Raw genomic sequence first — 19,065 nt, 5'->3', positions numbered from 1 at the left:
AAGAAAAGACGAATGCTTCGAAGCATTTGTAGCGTCAAGTGGACCGCAGCCTAATTAGTTAATTTCTATCAATGCAGATTAACTTTATAATCTCGGTTTAACTTTTATTTTTTATCTTTTTCTAATTCTTAAAATTAGAGAAAGATAAGCAATAAAAAAATTCTTAAAAACTATAAAAAAAAGTAAGTTAAACAGACAATGAGTGAGATTAATGTTAATCTATAGCATCCAACAATACAACAAATGAGGCCAATCACAATCGAGGAATTCTCGAGGATACAAGGCTGCGTTCCGAAACTCTCAGCTACGATTGGTCGACGACTCGCTTCTCTGTGCGCCACAACTTTTGCGCAGAACCTTCTACCTGCCTTTTAATTACTTTTGACTTCGTAGTGGAAAGGGGTGGTCTATCGGACGTGATAGTGGAGTAAAGTGGAGTATCTGCCCGACGGAGTTCTTGTCGTGGAACTCTCAAATTGATCTGATACAATCTAATCTTGGACATGGCATAGTGATCGGCGCATGTAGATAAAACACGAGGACGTTCCTTTAAAAATGGTAAGTTCACGAGCGGTATGCGTGCAACACAAGTTGACAAGATAACCTCATCTCGCCTGAGGAATGAAACGTCATGTGAAAGGGAAGTTTGGAAGTAGGCTCTAAAAATACGCAGTTTTCGAGAGCATGACCAACGTCAACGTACTTTTCGCGCTTGACTCGTCCGCGAGACGATGTTCGTAACGTCCACGCTTTGCCCGAGAGGGCGAGAAAAAGTTGTCATATGGTGTCCCCAAGTGCATTGTACTGTGGTATTCATTTCATTTATTTGTGCGTCTCTTTTTTTTTTACACTTGGTTTCGAAATCGTTTTTCAGGAATGATTTCATTTCATTTTTGACAGTGTCAGTTTGGCATGGTGTGTGTAATCGATGTTCTAACAAATCTCTTTTCTTTTCCGAACAAGAAGATGCAAATCACTGAGATAATCGTTGAGAGACAGTCTGAGAGGAAAAACCGATGTTTCTCTCACAAGAAATTTTTTATTACTTGTACAACGTATGACACACCTGTGTAATCCATAACAGATCAAGTATCTGAAGCAATTTTGCTGTATCACGAATATATGTCATTCTAATTAGACCTGTTCTTTTTAGCTGAGCCCCTTGCACGGTTCATCTTTCCTCTTTTTCTCTCTTTACGTTGGAGAGAAAAAGAGAAAGGATGAAATACTCTGTGCAAGAAGTTGAGCTGAAAAGAACATGTCTGTTATATCGTGTAGCGTCCACTTGGAGGATTAAAGAGGGATTACAGTAAAGCTGATTGAGCTACATATTAATGACGCGCTCGTAAATAGAATATTTAGTACCGTGCATGGCACTGTTAGCTCTCGATTTCTCTCTGCCGCGTAGAGTCTTGACGACGGATCCCTGTATATCTCTCTTTCAAGACGGTAAAACGGGTAAAATAATATCTTGCTTGTGTAAAATTAGATTATCATGATGCCATGGAGAAGTTTCCGCTGAAAGGTACAGCGTCCTTGAACTCGGCAATTCTTCATTCGAATGCAAATGCCGTTACAACATATCGTTCGGTTGATGCAAAGGTATGTTGGTGGTTCCAATCTGCATCTTCTTGCTTTGCACGTTTATAGGCCATTGTGCCTAGATCAATATCTTTTTGTAAAATGTGTAATGTTTATCTTATTTTTCCCTTAACAGTTCTGCACGTTATCTTATGTTTCTTGCATGTATTAATATTTTATGTATACTCGTATGTACTAAAAGTTGTTGAAATTATTTAAAAATCATCACACGTTTTATCTCTATAAACTTTGTTTAATGTATCTTTTTGTTCTAAAATTATCAGTGTTTAAACCACAACTAAACTACGGAAGTCGACAATGTTGTTAAGTGAAGACAGAATCTGTAGATATAGCTGATAAATCTTGTGTTTTCAGAATATAAAGTATGGTGACATTACAGAGGATGTACGACTACGAACCGGAACTGTAAGACGCGAGACAAATCTAAGTAGCGACGACGACATGCTGGATATCAATCACCACACGTCTCATTCGGATAATAACGTGTTGTCGGATTGCGTCCGCATCGACGATGCATCTTCCCATAGTAAGTTTCAAGTTTATTTCAATCGATTTCGCACACGCACGATTCCGAATGATCCAATTACGTAGTGCTTTTATTTATTTTTAGCGAGCACTATAAAGAAGTGTAAAAGAAATTTTGCAAAACTAGATGTAAATCCATTTGCATAATTTTGTCACGGAGTTTAGTAGTCTTATACCTATTGGTGTCTGTATCCCTAGCTTGAAATATCGTCATACTTTATCTCTTTCTACTGAAGAAACTTTGAGGGACATCTGTTGATCCGTTCATCCTATCTGTTGATCCGCTCATCTGATCTGTGGTTTATCCCGAGCGATACCGGTTAAACAATCGAGCCAAATTTATTTGCACTTGCGGCATGTCATAGTGGCAAAATGTGTAAGTTAACACGACTAATTGCCAATCTAATGCCAATTTAACTAATTAATAAAAATAACTATAGATACGATATAGTTGATTCGATAATAACCAAATAGATATATTGATTCTAAATTTATTTATCTGAATAAGATATTTTTCAAACTGGATAAAGTATTTACACTATTACTGATTGTAAAAATGAAGTTTCATATGCATAAATCTAGTATGACGTCTTTGTCTTTTCGGCAGAATATGATATGTAATTTGTAAAGTGCTTCTAATCATGTATAATTAAAATAAAATTGATTTCTAATTATGAAGTTATTTTCAAAGATTTATTTAGTATTTTTCTCAAAGACATTTTTCACTTTTTTTATACATATCCCACAATTTATTACAAAATGAAAAACTGGTAAGTATTTATGTGTATGTGTTATATGTATTTAATGCTGAAATTTACTTTGTTAACTCATAACAGTTAAATGTAATGTGTGTACGTTTTTCGTTTTACTCTATTTTAAAATCTTACCTCAACTATTATATCTAATATATATTATGTTTTTTTTTATAAATTGAGGATAGAGAAATTATGATAAATTATCACTAATAAGAAAGATATTATTTGCTAATCTTTGACATATACACAATATTCTGAGATACTATTCATGTAATCATTAAACCTTTTTGTATGTACATAACAATAATAATATTAAAAAATACAATTTTCAAAGTCAAGTATTAAAAAAATATTTCATTGTTATGAAATTTTGTAAATTTATTTTAATAGTTTCAGTTGACTCTGATGACATACCTGGCATCGGGCAGTATGATGATTTCCATACTATCGATTGGCAACGGGATATCGCGCGGGATCGAATGCGACATCGTTATATCGTGAAAAAGAAGCACGATTCTATTTGGGGTTTAATAAAAGGAGCTCACGATGCATGGTCGGGATGGCTGTGTGTTTTACTAGTTGGGCTTTTTACGGGAGTGGCGGCTGGTGTTATAGATATTGGCGCTTCCTGGATGACAGATCTCAAATTCGGTATCTGTCCACAAGCTTTCTGGCTAAATAAAGAGCAATGTTGTTGGAGCTATAATGAGACTACGTTCGATGGTGGAAACTGTTCACAGGTAAATATATCTCTCTATTCAATTTCAGTCACAAATTTATTACAATTTTGAAAGCTATATTCTATTAATTAAAATTTTTTCTAGTTAATTTAATAGATATAATATCTTTTTTGTAGTGGAGGACATGGCCCCAAGTATTTGGTCAGTCAAAAGAGGGTGCAGGGCCTTATACGATATCATATTTATTTTATACAGCATGGGCGCTTCTGTTTGCAGCACTTTCTGCATCTCTAGTGCGAATGTTTGCTCCCTACGCTTGTGGCTCTGGAATACCCGAAGTAAAGATTTATCAAGTTTTTCTTTTTCAGAAATATACATAATCTAATAATATAGTATAATAAATATATAATCTAGTAAATTAATGTATTTACTTTATGATTCTTACATTAAATGTTTATTTATATTTTCCTTTTTTTTTTCAGATAAAAACTATTTTGAGTGGTTTTATTATTCGCGGATATCTCGGTAAATGGACACTGATTATTAAGTCAGTAGGTCTGATTCTTTCGGTATCGGCGGGTTTAAGTTTGGGAAAGGAAGGTCCCATGGTACACATTGCATGTTGTATAGGAAATATATTTTCTTATCTATTTCCAAAATATGGTAGGAATGAAGCAAAAAAGAGGGAAATTTTATCTGCCGCGGCCGCGGCGGGAGTTTCCGTCGCTTTTGGAGCCCCGATTGGCGGTGTCCTGTTTAGCTTGGAAGAGGTATTTGAAAAATAAATATAATAATCTTGTGTTTTAAAGAGCGGTTACAAAGTTTTTTCAAGGCTAGGGATATCTTAGTAAAATATACAGAGTAATTTTTAATTATATGTGAATATATCTGAAATGAATTTAGAATTGAAAACGAGAAAAAATGTCATAAATTATATGTGTGCATGTATGCACGTGTACATGAATAATAATAGGCCTGTTTGTTTTAACTGAACTTCTTGCACGATTCATCTTTCCTCTTTTTCCTTTCGTGTTGGAGAAAAAAGGAGAATAGATGAACTGTGCAACAAGTTCAGCTAAACAAACAGGCCTAATGTACTTATATTTTGAAATTATGCTATAAAAATTATGTTTGTTTTAGGTCAGCTATTATTTTCCATTAAAAACTTTATGGCGATCGTTCTTCTGTGCTTTGATAGCTGCTTTTGTACTACGCTCCATAAATCCATTTGGAAATGAACATTCAGTACTGTTTTATGTAGAGTATAATAAACCTTGGATATTCTTTGAATTGATTCCTTTCGTCATGCTCGGTATAATTGGGGTACGTAACTTTCATTATATATTATAAAATTGTTCAAAAGCATGTATTTATAAGAGCGAATTTTCGATAGGGAATAATAGCAACGTTATTTATCAAAGCAAATTTATTTTGGTGCCGATATCGTAAAACTTCCAAACTGGGACAATATCCTGTTACTGAAGTGTTAATTGTAACAGTGGTAACAGCAGTAATTGGATATCCTAATCCATACACAAGGATGAACACTAGTCAACTCATTTACTTGTTGTTCAGCCAATGTGGAGTGTCAAATGCGGATATGTTATGGTTAGTAAATAAGAAGAGATTTTAATATTAATTTAGTGATTTAATTTAAATTATTCTATATTGAAGATATCGCGTAACTTTAAATTACTATAAATACACAAATTTAACAATTGCATAAATTTTTATCAAGATTCAAAATTAACATATTATTGGATGTATTTAAATTATTCGAGAAATTCTCCTGCTCAACAGTGATTACAATAGAAACTTCACCGCTGTGAAATCTGCAATCGAAATTGCCGCGGCTGGTCCAGGAGTCTACAAAGCTATATGGCTACTCGTGCTGGCGCTGATATTAAAACTCATTATGACAATATTCACATTCGGCATGAAAGTTCCATGCGGTTTGTTTATTCCTTCTCTCTGTCTGGGAGCGATAATGGGTCGTATCGTCGGAATAGGAATGGAACAACTCGCTTACAATTATCCTCACATATGGATGTTCAGCGAGGAGTGTTCCATGGGCGTCGACTGTATAACACCTGGACTGTACGCGATGGTCGGGGCTGCTGCTGTTCTTGGGGGTGTAACTAGAATGACGGTCTCTTTAGTCGTCATCATGTTTGAATTAACGGGCGGCGTGCGGTATATCGTACCTTTAATGGCTGCAGCCATGGCGAGTAAATGGGTCGGCGATGCTCTCGGGAAACAAGGCATCTATGATGCTCATATCGGCTTGAATGGATATCCATTTCTGGATAGCAAGGATGAGTTTCAACATACGACTCTGGCAGCGGATGTCATGCAACCCAAGTAAGCACAAAACGATAATATGTAAAAATGTTTTCGTATATTTTAAGATTGTGTGCATGCATACATATATATATATATATATATATATATATGTTAACTTTTAGACGAAACGAAGCTCTTCACGTTCTTACTCAAGATTCGATGACGGTTGAAGATGTAGAGAACTTGCTTAAAGAAACGGAACATAATGGTTTTCCTGTAATAGTCTCGAAAGAATCTCAATATCTAGTTGGTTTTGTTTTACGACGGGACCTCAATCTTGCTATTGCCAATGCCAAGCGAATGATCGAAGATATTAGCAGGCAATCGTTAGTTGTCTTTACTAATGGAAACAATATTCAAAGTCATTCGCCACCGCCCTTGAAATTAAAAAAGATATTGGATATGGCCCCTATCACTATCACAGACCAAACTCCTATGGAAACTGTAGTTGATATGTTTCGAAAATTGGGATTACGTCAAACTCTAGTTACGCATAACGGGTATGTATATAAATCATTTATATTAACATAGTAACACATTATGTGTTTAACTAATATTAAAATTTCTCATGCAGGCGATTACTAGGTGTAATTACAAAGAAAGACGTTCTGAGGCATGTAAAGCAGCTCGACAATGAGGATCCAAATTCAGTTTTATTTAATTAAACATTGCTGCTGCAAATAGCTAACTTGAGATTATGAATTCGATGCATTAGCATAATAAAATGAAAAACATATACAGAGATAATTTATATGAATTTAATTATATAAAATGTATTTTATCTACTCCGTCAATCTATCTGCACACTTAAATTATTATAACACTGTATGTAATTAGATAGAAATAAGCGTGCAATAGGTTTAGATTATTAAATTTGTATATTTATCTTTATTTGAATGAGAAATAGGGAAAACAATTTTTTTTTCTTTACCATATTTTACCGTATCTGGTCATATACTGCGACCAGAATTATATTTTTCACATTGTAGTCAATAATGAATCAAATTGACAATTCATGTAAATGATTTACTATGTACGTAAAAAAAGATGTACATAATGAATTATTTACATCGAATTTTATTCATTATTGGCGGTAATGTGAATATTGTTATGATATACACTTTTTTGAATGGCATTGTAATTGCATAAATATACGTTGTGTATGATGTTTCTTATAATATTAAGTTAATGATAAGTATACATATATTGTTTAACAATATGTATCTTACCATTATCCTAAGTGTATTTTTACCCCGCATATCTATTTCATGGTTCTGCGCGATTGATTTCACTTATTTGCTATCATTTTATCTCAATAATTTTTTTTTTTAATCTATTTTTAAATATTAGATTTGCATCTCCGTCGTTCACGAGATAACTCTCTTGAAATAACACTCTTAATTAAATTCCTTTATATGTTAATCCAACGTATATTTATATGTTAGCTATAAAACACAGATCCGTCATTTCAGAAAAACTTTTATGAAATAGATAACACATATAGTTAAATATCTTTATACATAATTTATTTCGAAGTAATTTCAGTAGCCATTACTTAATTCAAATAAAAAATTATTAAATTAAATTAAGATATTACAAATTTTTTTTTATACATGCAGTATAATTATTCCATTTCGCGTGTATGTATATACTTACGCGTGTAGAGCATCTCTGTACGCATACAGAGCATCGAACATTAAAATGAATCAAATTTCATGTAAAATAAAGAAAATTATTTGTCTAAAATCTCCAAACATAACTGTATTTCTTAACAACACAATGAACAAATATATAACAAATAAAAAAAATAATATACATACACGTGTGTGTATGTATAATTTTGTATTATATGTTACATATATACACACACTCGTATACACATATATAATATGAAGTTTTATGCATATGTACATACATTCATTTATACATACATACATATATAGAGAACTTTATATTATATATGTACATATGTAAAATATATGTATGTAATACATGATACGTGTGTACTAATATTTACAAAACTGTTATATGTACACATATTTATTATCCATATTTTAACATGTAGATATAATTCTCGGTAACAATTAACGAATATATAATCCCCTATTTTTCTTTTGGTACTATTAGCCCCTTGAGAACGTCGAAACTATTTCCATCTGAATGTACAGTAAACATGCCCTTTTTTCCTTGTACCAACAAATATCCGTAATTATCAATACCTAATATCGTAACATTTTCTCTTCTTCCATTTATAAATGTTACCATGACATTTGAATTCCTAAAAAAGAATATATGTATGTACGTATGTGTGAATACTGTGAAAATATTATTATATGAACATTAACAAAGTGAAGTTAAAGTATGATGGCTATTTACGTATGCAACCAATATTTGTAGTAGAGTTGGTAGAAGTGATCTGTTTTGCCGCTATGTAGAATATCTAATAAAATTTCCATTTCATTGAATACCATCGCCAAGTACTTTTCACAAGAGAACGTTTCCAACTTTGTACCATATTTTTGATTATATTGCAGAATTGCATCATTAATGCAAGTTGTGGGTTTACTATTGGAAAGATTTATACCAGCACCTGAAATATATATTTACATTCGTTTTAAGTGGATTAAATTATGATAAATTATCCATAAAATTTATATTTTATTTGTGATTGATGTTGCATACCAATATTGCAGATGAACATTGCTCCACCATCTTCCGCCAGCGTAGAAACGATTATACCACCAATCTTGATCGAATTACCAATATATATGTCGTTAGGCCACTTTATTCTGAGATCAATATCCTAAAATAAATTAGTTATTAATTATTAGTCATTAATTTCATAAAATAAATTGTATTATATGAAAAGTCAGAATTTTTTTATAGAGATGATAGTTTGTAATAGGAAAATGAAAAAAAATTAGAGATGAGGATCTCTCATAGTTTGTAATAGGAAAATGAAAAAAAATACCTCGTATCCTTTAATAGATCTTACTGCTGACACAAGTGCTACAGCAGCAACATGTTGAAGAATTGAGATATAATGACCGATACTCGACATTATAGAAATATGTATTTGTAAAGTGAACATAGCACAACCCTTTGGACTGAGCCATTTATTAGAATATCGCCCTGGAAATGACGTAGCCATTATACTATTTCTGCACATAATCAAAAATAAAAAATAGTACCTCGTCCATCTGCTTGTTGTCGTGGAATAACTGTCAGTCCATGTTCTAATCGAGCGTCGATCGCATTCATAGATGATGTTAAGACATCCGCGTATATTACTAAGCGTCCTAATTCCTTTGTATAGAGATTCTGAAAATAAATTTCGAATTTAATAATAAAAATTGTTTTTTTTAACTCATTTAGCTATATATCAAAGTTACACACACAGTGCAGAAAATGATTTAATTTCTAAATATGCACAATTATTGTTAATATATTGGAAGGTTGGTACACTAATTAATGATCCAAACGTATTAGAAAAATTTACCTCAAAATAATCGACGGTCGAGAAATTAGGCGGGCACATATGCATCATAATAGGAAGAAAATTAGCTGATGGTGATTGCACATTTTCGTTGTTTGCGCAAAATTGAATTTCCATTCCTGACATTTTTAATACGTTATTCTCACTCATTTTATCCTTTAATTTTTCAAGCATCTTAAGCTTCATCTACGAATGTATAATGTCATATTGTGTATGTGTACATATGTACGTAGTCATTAATAAATCATAGCATTTAACTGCTAATTATATAATTGAGATATTATTATCAAGATTGTTCATTCTTAAATATATTTATGTACCTCAAATTTGCCTAAAAAGTAACCTGGAGTGTACCGAACAGATCTTTGACTTGTATCACGATTTACATCTAATCCTAAATGTGTGCTCAGTAGATCGCTGATTATCTCCAAACGTGCAACATTACTCTTCTTCAACACATCAAATTTATCCCCCTCGTACACATATTGCATTGGATCTATCTCTAAATGGATTTGGGAGAACACAACTTTACCACCACTATTAGGCAGAGTTGCAAGCAATATGCTTGGACTGTGCCACGTTTCTTCTTTGCCCAATACTTTTACATCAAACGAATGTAAATTCCCTTTTTTGTCCTTAACGCTAGCCGACGTTGGAGGATTCAGCGCAGACGCCCTACAAAAGTAACATCTTGGATAATTACTTTTTCTTCATATCTATTTTAATCTAATATTATTTTTCTCTTTTTCTCCTGCGATATAATTATATTTTATTTTATTAATACAGAGAACTTATTACCTTATATCTTCGTGATCTTGAGAAAAACGAGTTCGTATGGGAGATGCGTGGTAGCAAAAAATGTGATGCATCATACGCACTCGTTTCCATTTACCGTACGAAAAGTCAACGAGCTCATTTTCACGCACTTCTGCAGTCTTGAATGATGGTAGCAAAATATGGAGCATGTCGGAGCATAACGCTAGGAGTTTACCTCCGCGTATAACGTATTCTACAAGATGAGCACCGAGCTCTGCACCAACATTGCCGCAGAGAACAACCAACGAAACCTGATCTATCCAAACCTTGCAACGATCATATTCCCCTTTAGAAAATACATGGATGACATACCTAGAAAAGATAAATCAATCGTTCATAACTAATTATTGAAATAGATAATTAACTGCAGAAGCAAGTTGTTGAAACCATTAAGTTTTAACAAATTATTAAAACTTATAAATTCTAATCCATATAATATAAAACTAACATAACATACCTATCTTCCTCTAGCACTCTTGATAATAAATTCTGTAAATTGTCGGTCGCGCCTAGGCTATCCGCACAGACGAGTACATTTGGTGGTTTAATCACCTTACTAGGTTTTTCTTCTTCTTCCAATTCAGAACTTCTGTAAATTAATATGATTCATAAAAATCACGTTTTTTTTTTCTATTGTTCATAATATGAGTACAGAAAGTATATCATTAAATATTCTCCACCCTCATATATACTTTTTTTTACTTTTAGATATATTATACTAACTTGGAATCAGTTTCTCTAGTAGACTTGCTTTGATCAGTATGTTCAGATTCTTCATCGTCGGTATTGTCTTTTTTCTCCGTGTCAGGTAAATGAACGTTAGTATAATTTTTAGATGTGCCTTGAGTAACAGCTAAGAACACATCCTCCGGTAAATGGTTCAAATCATATGGCTTTTTTGTTAATCCTACATGCTGTTTGGTTGGTGACGAATTACATGTTGCTGGTGCAGAATTAGATGAACTAGCATCTAAGAGATATAAAAATAAAAATTATACTTATGAATTTTTTTTACGGGCAATTGCGTAATATCCTTCCAACATACCAATGTCTTTCATAACTTCTGCAAAGAATTCGTCTGTAAATTCGGTGTTCAAATTATTATCTTGTGACTGTACACTCATACCACGTACTCTAACAACCTCTTTAGGCTTGTGTTTCTGCTGGGAAGTTTTTCCTTGGGCTGCATCGCATAATGCATAAAAACTATCTGTAAAAAGTATATAGTGATATAATCATTACACGTTAGAAGATATGTCGCAACAAGTACAAGAGTTAAATTATTACAACTTGCTTTTATTTGGCGGTGGACCGAGGTGTCCAGTATCACTGTAAATACGCGGTTTTCCCGATACCAAAACAGCTGAAAAAAAATAAAGCAAAATGAAGCAAGTGAATGTCAAGTTATCGAAGTATGTTAGATTTCGAGATGCAAGAGTGATATATACATTGAACACGTTTTATAAATAAGCCATTGTTAATGCAATATTGTCCCTGCATGATCCCAGTTATGAAGCTCGTAATATGTTCTAGGTCTGTTTTTAAAATAAAGTTCATATTTCTACTCGATACCGTCCATGCCACAATTAGACCATAATCTTCAAGCTGTAAAACAATGCGTAGAACATGAGATAAATCTTGAATTTCACTTATTCGAAAAATAATAATACAGATTCAAAGGCTTACACAATTAATATAGTTATACATGCAGAATGCATAATAATAAAATTAATAATTAAAGACTTGAACATTGTACTTTTGCAGAAGTCGTTGAGGCCTTAGATCCGTAAGTTTCAATATCAATTTCCACGAGAATATGCAAGTCATATTCGCTTAAAACCTGACAGCAATTATTATTTATATATAGGGGAAACGAATTTCCATACGGACAGGTCAGCCAGTTAGATACGTCAACTTTTTGCTAAAATAAAATAATAGTTGTCAATCTCATTTTATCGCACTTGCAAATATAAGTGAAATAATATTAGCCATATTGTACTTACTTGAGGATATATAGTATATAATTTCGCTCTTTCATCATACCACAATAGTTCATCAAGTTTCGCGAGATTCTTGTTAGTACATAAGTGAGAACTCAAAAACTTTTCATTCTGCTCGTATCCATTGCGATCTTAAAAAAATCATTATACAAGATATAAATATACAATATTATCTCAATGCATATTTATTTGATGTAATATTTCTCCTTTAATAAATGTGAATTAAAAATCTCAATATGTATATAAAAAAACATGGCTATGAAATAAATTTTCTGACGATACAAAGTTCTCTCTATTTGCGATATTTTTTTATGGTATTCATAGACCACATTATGTATACATTGAGCAAAAGTAACGTTACTCGTTAGTTGTATGATAAAATCTGGCATATGTGTATACATATAAAAATTACCTTTTTTTAAACGTCGAGATGACTTAATTTTAAGCGTAAAAGAAGGACGATTCTGGTTCCCCTTAAAGATGGCATCTAAGTGCGCTTTTAGAAATGTTATCCTTCGTGCTTGCATGATGGTGGCTATCATATAAAGAAACGTTAACAGCATTTCTTTAACAGTTGATAATTGTTTAAAATACTTGCTATTTTACTTTCAAACCGGGATTCTTGCCTTCAAATCTAAAACAATAAGATGTATAAGATATAATGAGGCATGAGGTAAGTATACTTGCAAAAATTTCATCATCAAACTGTACCATAATGAAAATATATTTAAAAATATATTTCCTCAGAAAATATATTTTTTAAAATAAGGTCACGTCAAGGGAAATTAAGCAATTTGAACAAACATAAAAATCAATTATGCCTAAAATCACACAGGTGTGACATTAAATATACAAAATCTACTGTTTGCAAAGTGATGGCATCGCGATGGAAAGCAGCGCTAATTATAAAGTGCACATTATTAATCGTACATTTGTTTTTTCAACAGCCTTTAGATATCTCACATGTGGAAGATTTCACATAAATATTGGGAAGCACTTAACGTAAGTGGACTCCAGACCAAACTCTCTTTTTTTAATCGTACACGCGAGCGACGCGCAAGGCCACTTGGCGAACGCCAAAATACACGGTGTCATTCAAGGTAAATTGTAATTGCAATTTTGAATCGGCGAACACCCATACGCACCATAATCCTAAACCAGCGTTTTTCACCCTCAACAGTGTGTTCGCACGGGGGGATCGAAGTACAGCGCAGAAGCGGTATTGTAAATATCGATATTTACCGTGGCATTCGTAAAGGCAGCCAGGAACGCACCGCCGGACTGGACAAGACGACTCTCTGGACATTGGGCAGAACAAAGCCGAGCATCCTGTTGTTCACTCCAATTTACCGGGTCCATCGACGTTGGACTGCTGCTTATCAACCGCACAACCGTCGCCTGCCGACAGCAACTAACTGCAGTGCTCCTGCAATAACCAGACACGATTGATTATCAGGTGAAAAAGTTTTCAGACCCTGGGACGTGCTCCATTCGACAGCCAATTGACACAATCTATCCGTGTTTTTCTGATAACATTAGGGGTACTCAAATAAGTTAGAGTTTAATGGTTTGACAGGTTATGTCGGGTTAAAGTCGGGTAAAAAGTTAATTTTTAAACTTTTAACCCAAAGATTAATGTGATAGGTTAATGAATCACTTATTTATTTTGCATAACCTTAAAGAGTAGCGTGCCTAAAGTTTAAAAATTAACTTTTCTCGACTTTAACCCGACATAACCTGTCAAACCGTTAAACTTATTTGAGTACCCCTATTGATAACACGCGACGACCATTGAGATTTGTTTGTTGTATTTGCACTGATTTGCACCTTGCGACGCTGTCTACGTCTGAAACGAGATGGATATCTTGCACTGCGACGTCGGAGGAAGGAAGAGAGACAATCCCGAGTGCGGGAAGTGCACGTGAAACGAACAGACCAGTGTCAACGTGTCAAGTATCATATGTGATCTCCATGTGATCATACGGCACTGTTTACCTGATCGTCTACACGTGGTTTGGTACGATGGCTTGTAAAAATCTTTGCGCGAACATCATTAAGGAAGGTCGGATACTAGACAGATGTCTAAAAGCCGCTGCAGCTGGACGCGGTTACTCGAAAGAGGCGAGGACACCATCGGAGGACGATGAGAGGTCGACGCACTTCGGTTTTCAGACGGTTAAGGAGAGCGAGAAAGGAAAGGAAGGTAAAGATTCTATTGTTCTTGTTCCTCTCTTCTTTCCGTGAAAGATTGGCAGCTGTCAAGCGGACGAGATCACAAACATTTGCAGCTTGTTGAAATCTTGGATGTACAACGGCCACTTAATGTTGAATATTTCTTGCAGTGTATACCGTATTTGAAAATGTCGCCAATTCTTATGACTTGATGAACGACACGATGAGTCTGGGTATCCATCGCATCTGGAAAGATATGTTTATGCAAGAATTAGGACCTACGCACGGCACCCGTCTCCTGGACTCTGCCGGTGGCACGGGCGACATTACGTTTCGGTATATTAATTTTCTGAGGAACACGCCAAATCCGCACAATGTGCGTAGCCACGTAACGGTGTGTGATATAAATCAACATATGCTAGACGTTGGGAAGAAACGGGCGAGTAGACTAGGTTTATCGCAGGACGGTAATTGCGATATCACGTGGAAGCAAGAAGATGCGGAGAAGCTTTCCTTCCCGGATGATTCTTTCTCCGCTTATACCATAGGGTTTGGTGTAAGGAATGTGACGCGTATTGACAAGGTGCTTGTAATGAGTTTATCGCTCAATCAGTCATTCATTGTATGAAGATACTAAAGTATATGAAATTTATATTTATTAATCTTTAAAGAATATCTGCTACACATTTTAAGCTAAAGGTCTTAACATCTGAATATTAAATTTATATTAAACATATCTATGTTGTGTGTTACATATATCTATGTTTATTTTTACACAGGTGTTGTCCGAGGCATACAGAGTATTACAGCCGGGAGGGAGATTTTTATGCCTAGAATTTAGTCATATCGAAAATAAACCTTTACAATGGTATATATTGCCTTTAAATTATAGAAAACTTATAAAAAGATAATTGTACATGAACCAATCTGTAGAAAAATTTATTTGGTGTCTGTTTCAGGTTGTACGATCAATATTCCTTTCAAATAATACCTGTGATGGGACAACTAATCGCAGGGCAGTGGAAACCTTATCGATATCTTGTAGAGAGCATAAGAAGATTTCCAAAACAAGAGGATTTTAAGGTAAAGAATACTTCTTTATATTTATTTTATTTTTTCTTATACGTACACACATAAACTGCGATAACGAGTTGTAAGGAGAGATTTTTTTAGAACTTTCTGGAGTTTCATTTTAATTCTATTTTTATTTTAATCATTAAGCTCTCCTTTATTATGCCTATTTTACTATTATACTTAACAACTTGCTAATGTAGTTTGCGGTTTTTAGTTATACTTGCTCTTCATATTCTTTGTTATATTTTCAGAACATGATCGAATTCGCAGGATTCAGAAATGTGACTTATCAAAATCTTACGTTCGGTATGGTCGCTATTCATTCGGGATTTAAACTATAAGCAAGATATCTTTAGACCAAAGAATTTTTTGAGACAAAAATGCCTTACACCTATAATACAACACCACCAAACCATAAATTATGACAGCTGCGGCAATTACGGCAATATTAAAGTACAAGTAAAATATGATAAAACTTTGTCTTTTTCAGAAAAATTGTATATTTCTATTAGTAATCAAATACTGTTTCTAGTATTATTAAGTATACGATTATTAGTATTATTAAGTATACGATCATATTGTAAAAAATAAATCATGTTGCGTAAATATATTACGCGATTATTGTTACAATTTCGTGATTGATTTATCGTCATTTTGATTGTAATACGCATACGATGTCTCGTCAGTTTACTCTATCAACAGTTGTTTTCTACATTTCGCGCGAAATTTCTTCGCGGTATCGCAGAAATACCGGTTAGGAACTCATTTCTCTATGCTATTGTACATTTCGGCCACCTGTCCGAGTGTGAAATTTGCTTGCCTACTGCGTAATCGCTTTACGCCTGCAATCCACCGTATTGCGTAAGAATCGTGCGACTCCTGGGTGCCTCGAACACGAGGTGATGCGACCGACGGTGCCTATCGCGATTTACGCTACTACGCATTGCTGCGCGGGACGCTTCCGCGGATCGCTCTTTCGTAATTTCGTGGATCTGGAGGATGCGAAGAGGTACAAGCGAAAATTCTGACAGAGTTATACGCATAAAACCGAAAACGATTTTAACAATTATCGAGATTGCTTCCTCTTTAATTAGTTATCGTTTAGTACTTGTCTTGGAAAAATCTCACAGTTTTTCAGAGCTTGCCATTTATGCCTGCTCGCATCTCCGAATTAAGCCTAAACGAAAATGCTATTTGGGTCATGAATTTTTCAAGTATAAATGATATTAATTAACTGACTTAATTAACCGACTTAATTACAAGTTGTATTAGTGCTGTAAGAGTGAATGACAACTATCTCCTCCGCGCGCACAGCTGAGCCGCAGAACATATATACATATTGGAATGTTGATTGGATGAAGAACGTTGAGAGACGCGGGTGCTTTCTTCGAAAAACATCGTGAATTTGCATAGTGCACCAGCAATACCACAATTTTCATATGAATCTGTTATATTGGAACGATAATTCGAAAATAGTATTAATGGATGTGAGAGAGAAATAAGGGAAATTTTTTTATTCTGTTCGCCGCGTTTTTATTTTACAATCTATCCACCTTTCGCTTCGATCATCTCATTTTATTACAGAAAGGCATCGTAGCAATAACTTTTTTATCAGTAGTTTTATCCTTACATTTTCTTTATATATATATATATATATATATATATATATATATATTCGAGCTCTTTATAATTATCATAAATTAATCCTACCTGGCAGAAAGTTCTAAGAGACGTCTTAAAGACGTTTGAAAGACGACATAATTTTTCAGACGTTAGACGTCTTTTAAGCGTTTTTAAGATGTCTTAGAAGCTTCTGCTAGCTGGGATCTTATGCAATAAAATTATTATTATTATTATTATTATTATTATACAAAAAGGAAGAAAACGGAAGGCAGTAAGAAGGAAGCTTCAACGCGACGATAAGACACGACCCATTGAGAGAAGATGTATTGTGCTGACGACAACGGCGAAGACGACGACGACGACGACGGGATCGAAGGCCGTCGAGGCGAGGGGGGAAATTCATTCTATACGTGGCGTAATATCTACATGCGTCATGCGGTGTGCTTTCTCTAGGAGGTGAAAATTCTTAACTTTCTTCGGCCATAGAGACATTCCTACCACCGCCGATGATGCTTGGCACCGCGCGTTCCCACAGCTTTTCAGTACTCCGCCGGTTTTGTCTATTATTGACGCATCTTCTCCTCACTTCCCGGTGTTACTGGCGCCGCCGAGACGATTTCGCCTTCGATCGGCGTTCACAATACGTTATGTCACCCCCGCGGGAGATTCCTCTCTTTTTTTTTCTTCTTTTCTTAGACCCGGCGGTTTTCTACCTTTGTCGGCGTGGGAGTTTCACGGCTGCACGCCGATTTTCTAACTTCGTCGGCGTGATTTGCGCTTTTCGAGATGCTCATACGCATTTCTTCAGCGCGCGCATTTGAGAGTATCTCTTTATAAATTATTTATATTATAGCTGGATTAAGAAGATTTGTTGGACGTCGGGCTACGAATGTGCTATACGAAATGTCATTAAGTATATTGCATAATTTGTTCCCCTTCCCTCCCCCAAAAAATAAATTATCCTTCATACCGGAAACCTAATGCAAACAGAGGTCTAACTCGCCAGGTGATGAATTGGGAGAGATATTTCTTACCGGAAGAAATCGCGCGGTGTGTCGGTTATACCGAAGAACGGAGATGCAGAATCGTGATGCAGCTTCTTGCGCACGTATCGATTTTCCTGACCCCGGTGACCACGTACCCCTTCCGCCTTGGATACTTCCTGGAAAGTATATAACGCCCCGCCGCCGGCGCCGCGCCGCCGCCGCCGCCGCCGCCGCTCGGGCCTACGGTTTATATCCGTCTGTTAGCGAGGATCGGTGCAGCGCTATTATACAACACGCCGTTTCTCACGATACCCCATCGTACGATGGTCCGTCTAATTGATAATCATTGCTATCGGATTTATGAGCGACTTGAGCGAGCAAACGCTCATTTTCTTAACATGTTAAATAAATTAAAGTAAGAATTTATAGCTTGTCGTGCAGGAGCATCGTGGATCATTATTCTTATATTATTGTCTTAAAATAAAAAAAGATTTTTTACTCAATTTGAAAGATCATCAAGCACTCTGATACCCAATCTCCATTGTTATCAATTATTGTGTATTGGTAGAATCATTTTAATTCTGGAGTTAAGTCTTCGACAGAATTTTATGGGCACGAGATTAATATGCGATTAATACGAGATTAATATAAAGATTGAGATTAATCCTCTCGATCAATTTTACCGTCATCTATAATATATGTTGTAAAGAAATAAAATAAAACACCAAAATTTCGTAACGTTTAATGAATATCATTCTCACACAACGAGAACCACGTGGAACTTATCCTCGTATAGTTAAATATCTTATACAATATATATTTAACAACGCAGCAAAAATGGAAGAGCGAAAGGGTTAACCGTTACCTCGGGAGAATTATGACGTGGGCGATGATAGATATGGAGCAAGAAGCCGGTGCGCCAATTACTCCGCCCATTTAAAGGACGAATCGCGTCGCGTCGGCCGTTCCAGATTACATCAGCAAACGTGAGAA

General features: G+C 34.8%; 3 protein-coding genes across 7 annotated transcripts; 2 read left to right on the top strand and 1 right to left on the bottom strand.

Annotated features, from left to right (window-relative positions):
- Window positions 1-382: 382 nt before the first annotated feature.
- Clc-c (chloride channel protein 3) lies at window positions 383-8,370 on the top strand. Of its 5 annotated transcripts, XM_071774883.1 has the most exons (11): window positions 383-558; window positions 1,490-1,602; window positions 1,957-2,128; window positions 3,273-3,622; window positions 3,739-3,900; window positions 4,045-4,332; window positions 4,703-4,885; window positions 4,956-5,170; window positions 5,363-5,923; window positions 6,028-6,405; window positions 6,480-8,370. In XM_071774883.1, exons 2-11 carry the CDS (start codon window positions 1,504-1,506, stop codon window positions 6,568-6,570), a joined length of 2,499 nt encoding a protein of 832 aa, XP_071630984.1. In that variant the 5' UTR covers window positions 383-558; window positions 1,490-1,503; the 3' UTR covers window positions 6,571-8,370. The 5 variants fall into 5 exon arrangements, with proteins under 5 accessions (XP_071630984.1, XP_071630987.1, XP_071630985.1 ...); XM_071774886.1 differs by lacking the exon at window positions 1,490-1,602 and having other exon boundaries at window positions 1,982-2,128; XM_071774884.1 differs by lacking the exon at window positions 1,490-1,602.
- Hcs (holocarboxylase synthetase-like protein) lies at window positions 7,928-13,371 on the bottom strand. Its single transcript, XM_071774890.1, has 17 exons — window positions 13,148-13,371; window positions 12,630-12,851; window positions 12,221-12,348; window positions 11,974-12,138; window positions 11,666-11,822; window positions 11,508-11,580; window positions 11,263-11,423; window positions 10,941-11,187; window positions 10,675-10,806; window positions 10,200-10,529; window positions 9,722-10,076; window positions 9,405-9,587; window positions 9,097-9,226; window positions 8,877-9,037; window positions 8,588-8,708; window positions 8,282-8,495; window positions 7,928-8,183 (listed from the first exon to the last, which is right to left on the bottom strand). The coding sequence occupies exons 2-17, from the start codon at window positions 12,778-12,780 to the stop codon at window positions 8,009-8,011; spliced, it is 2,883 nt and encodes a 960-aa protein (XP_071630991.1). The 5' UTR covers window positions 12,781-12,851; window positions 13,148-13,371; the 3' UTR covers window positions 7,928-8,008.
- Window positions 13,372-13,452: 81 nt separating this feature from the next.
- Window positions 13,453-16,986, top strand: Coq5 (ubiquinone biosynthesis protein COQ3, mitochondrial). The gene is made up of 6 exons (XM_071774888.1): window positions 13,453-13,673; window positions 14,074-14,420; window positions 14,560-14,972; window positions 15,169-15,257; window positions 15,349-15,472; window positions 15,715-16,986. The coding sequence occupies exons 2-6, from the start codon at window positions 14,240-14,242 to the stop codon at window positions 15,802-15,804; spliced, it is 897 nt and encodes a 298-aa protein (XP_071630989.1). The 5' UTR covers window positions 13,453-13,673; window positions 14,074-14,239; the 3' UTR covers window positions 15,805-16,986.
- Window positions 16,987-19,065: the final 2,079 nt, after the last annotated feature.

The sequence above is a fragment of the Temnothorax longispinosus genome, chromosome 4 (genome assembly GCF_030848805.1).
Source record: "Temnothorax longispinosus isolate EJ_2023e chromosome 4, Tlon_JGU_v1, whole genome shotgun sequence".
In the NCBI taxonomy this organism is placed as follows: domain Eukaryota; kingdom Metazoa; phylum Arthropoda; class Insecta; order Hymenoptera; family Formicidae; genus Temnothorax; species Temnothorax longispinosus.
The sequence above is the reverse complement of the archived record's forward strand: the minus strand, read 5'-3'. Positions and strand labels throughout refer to the sequence as shown.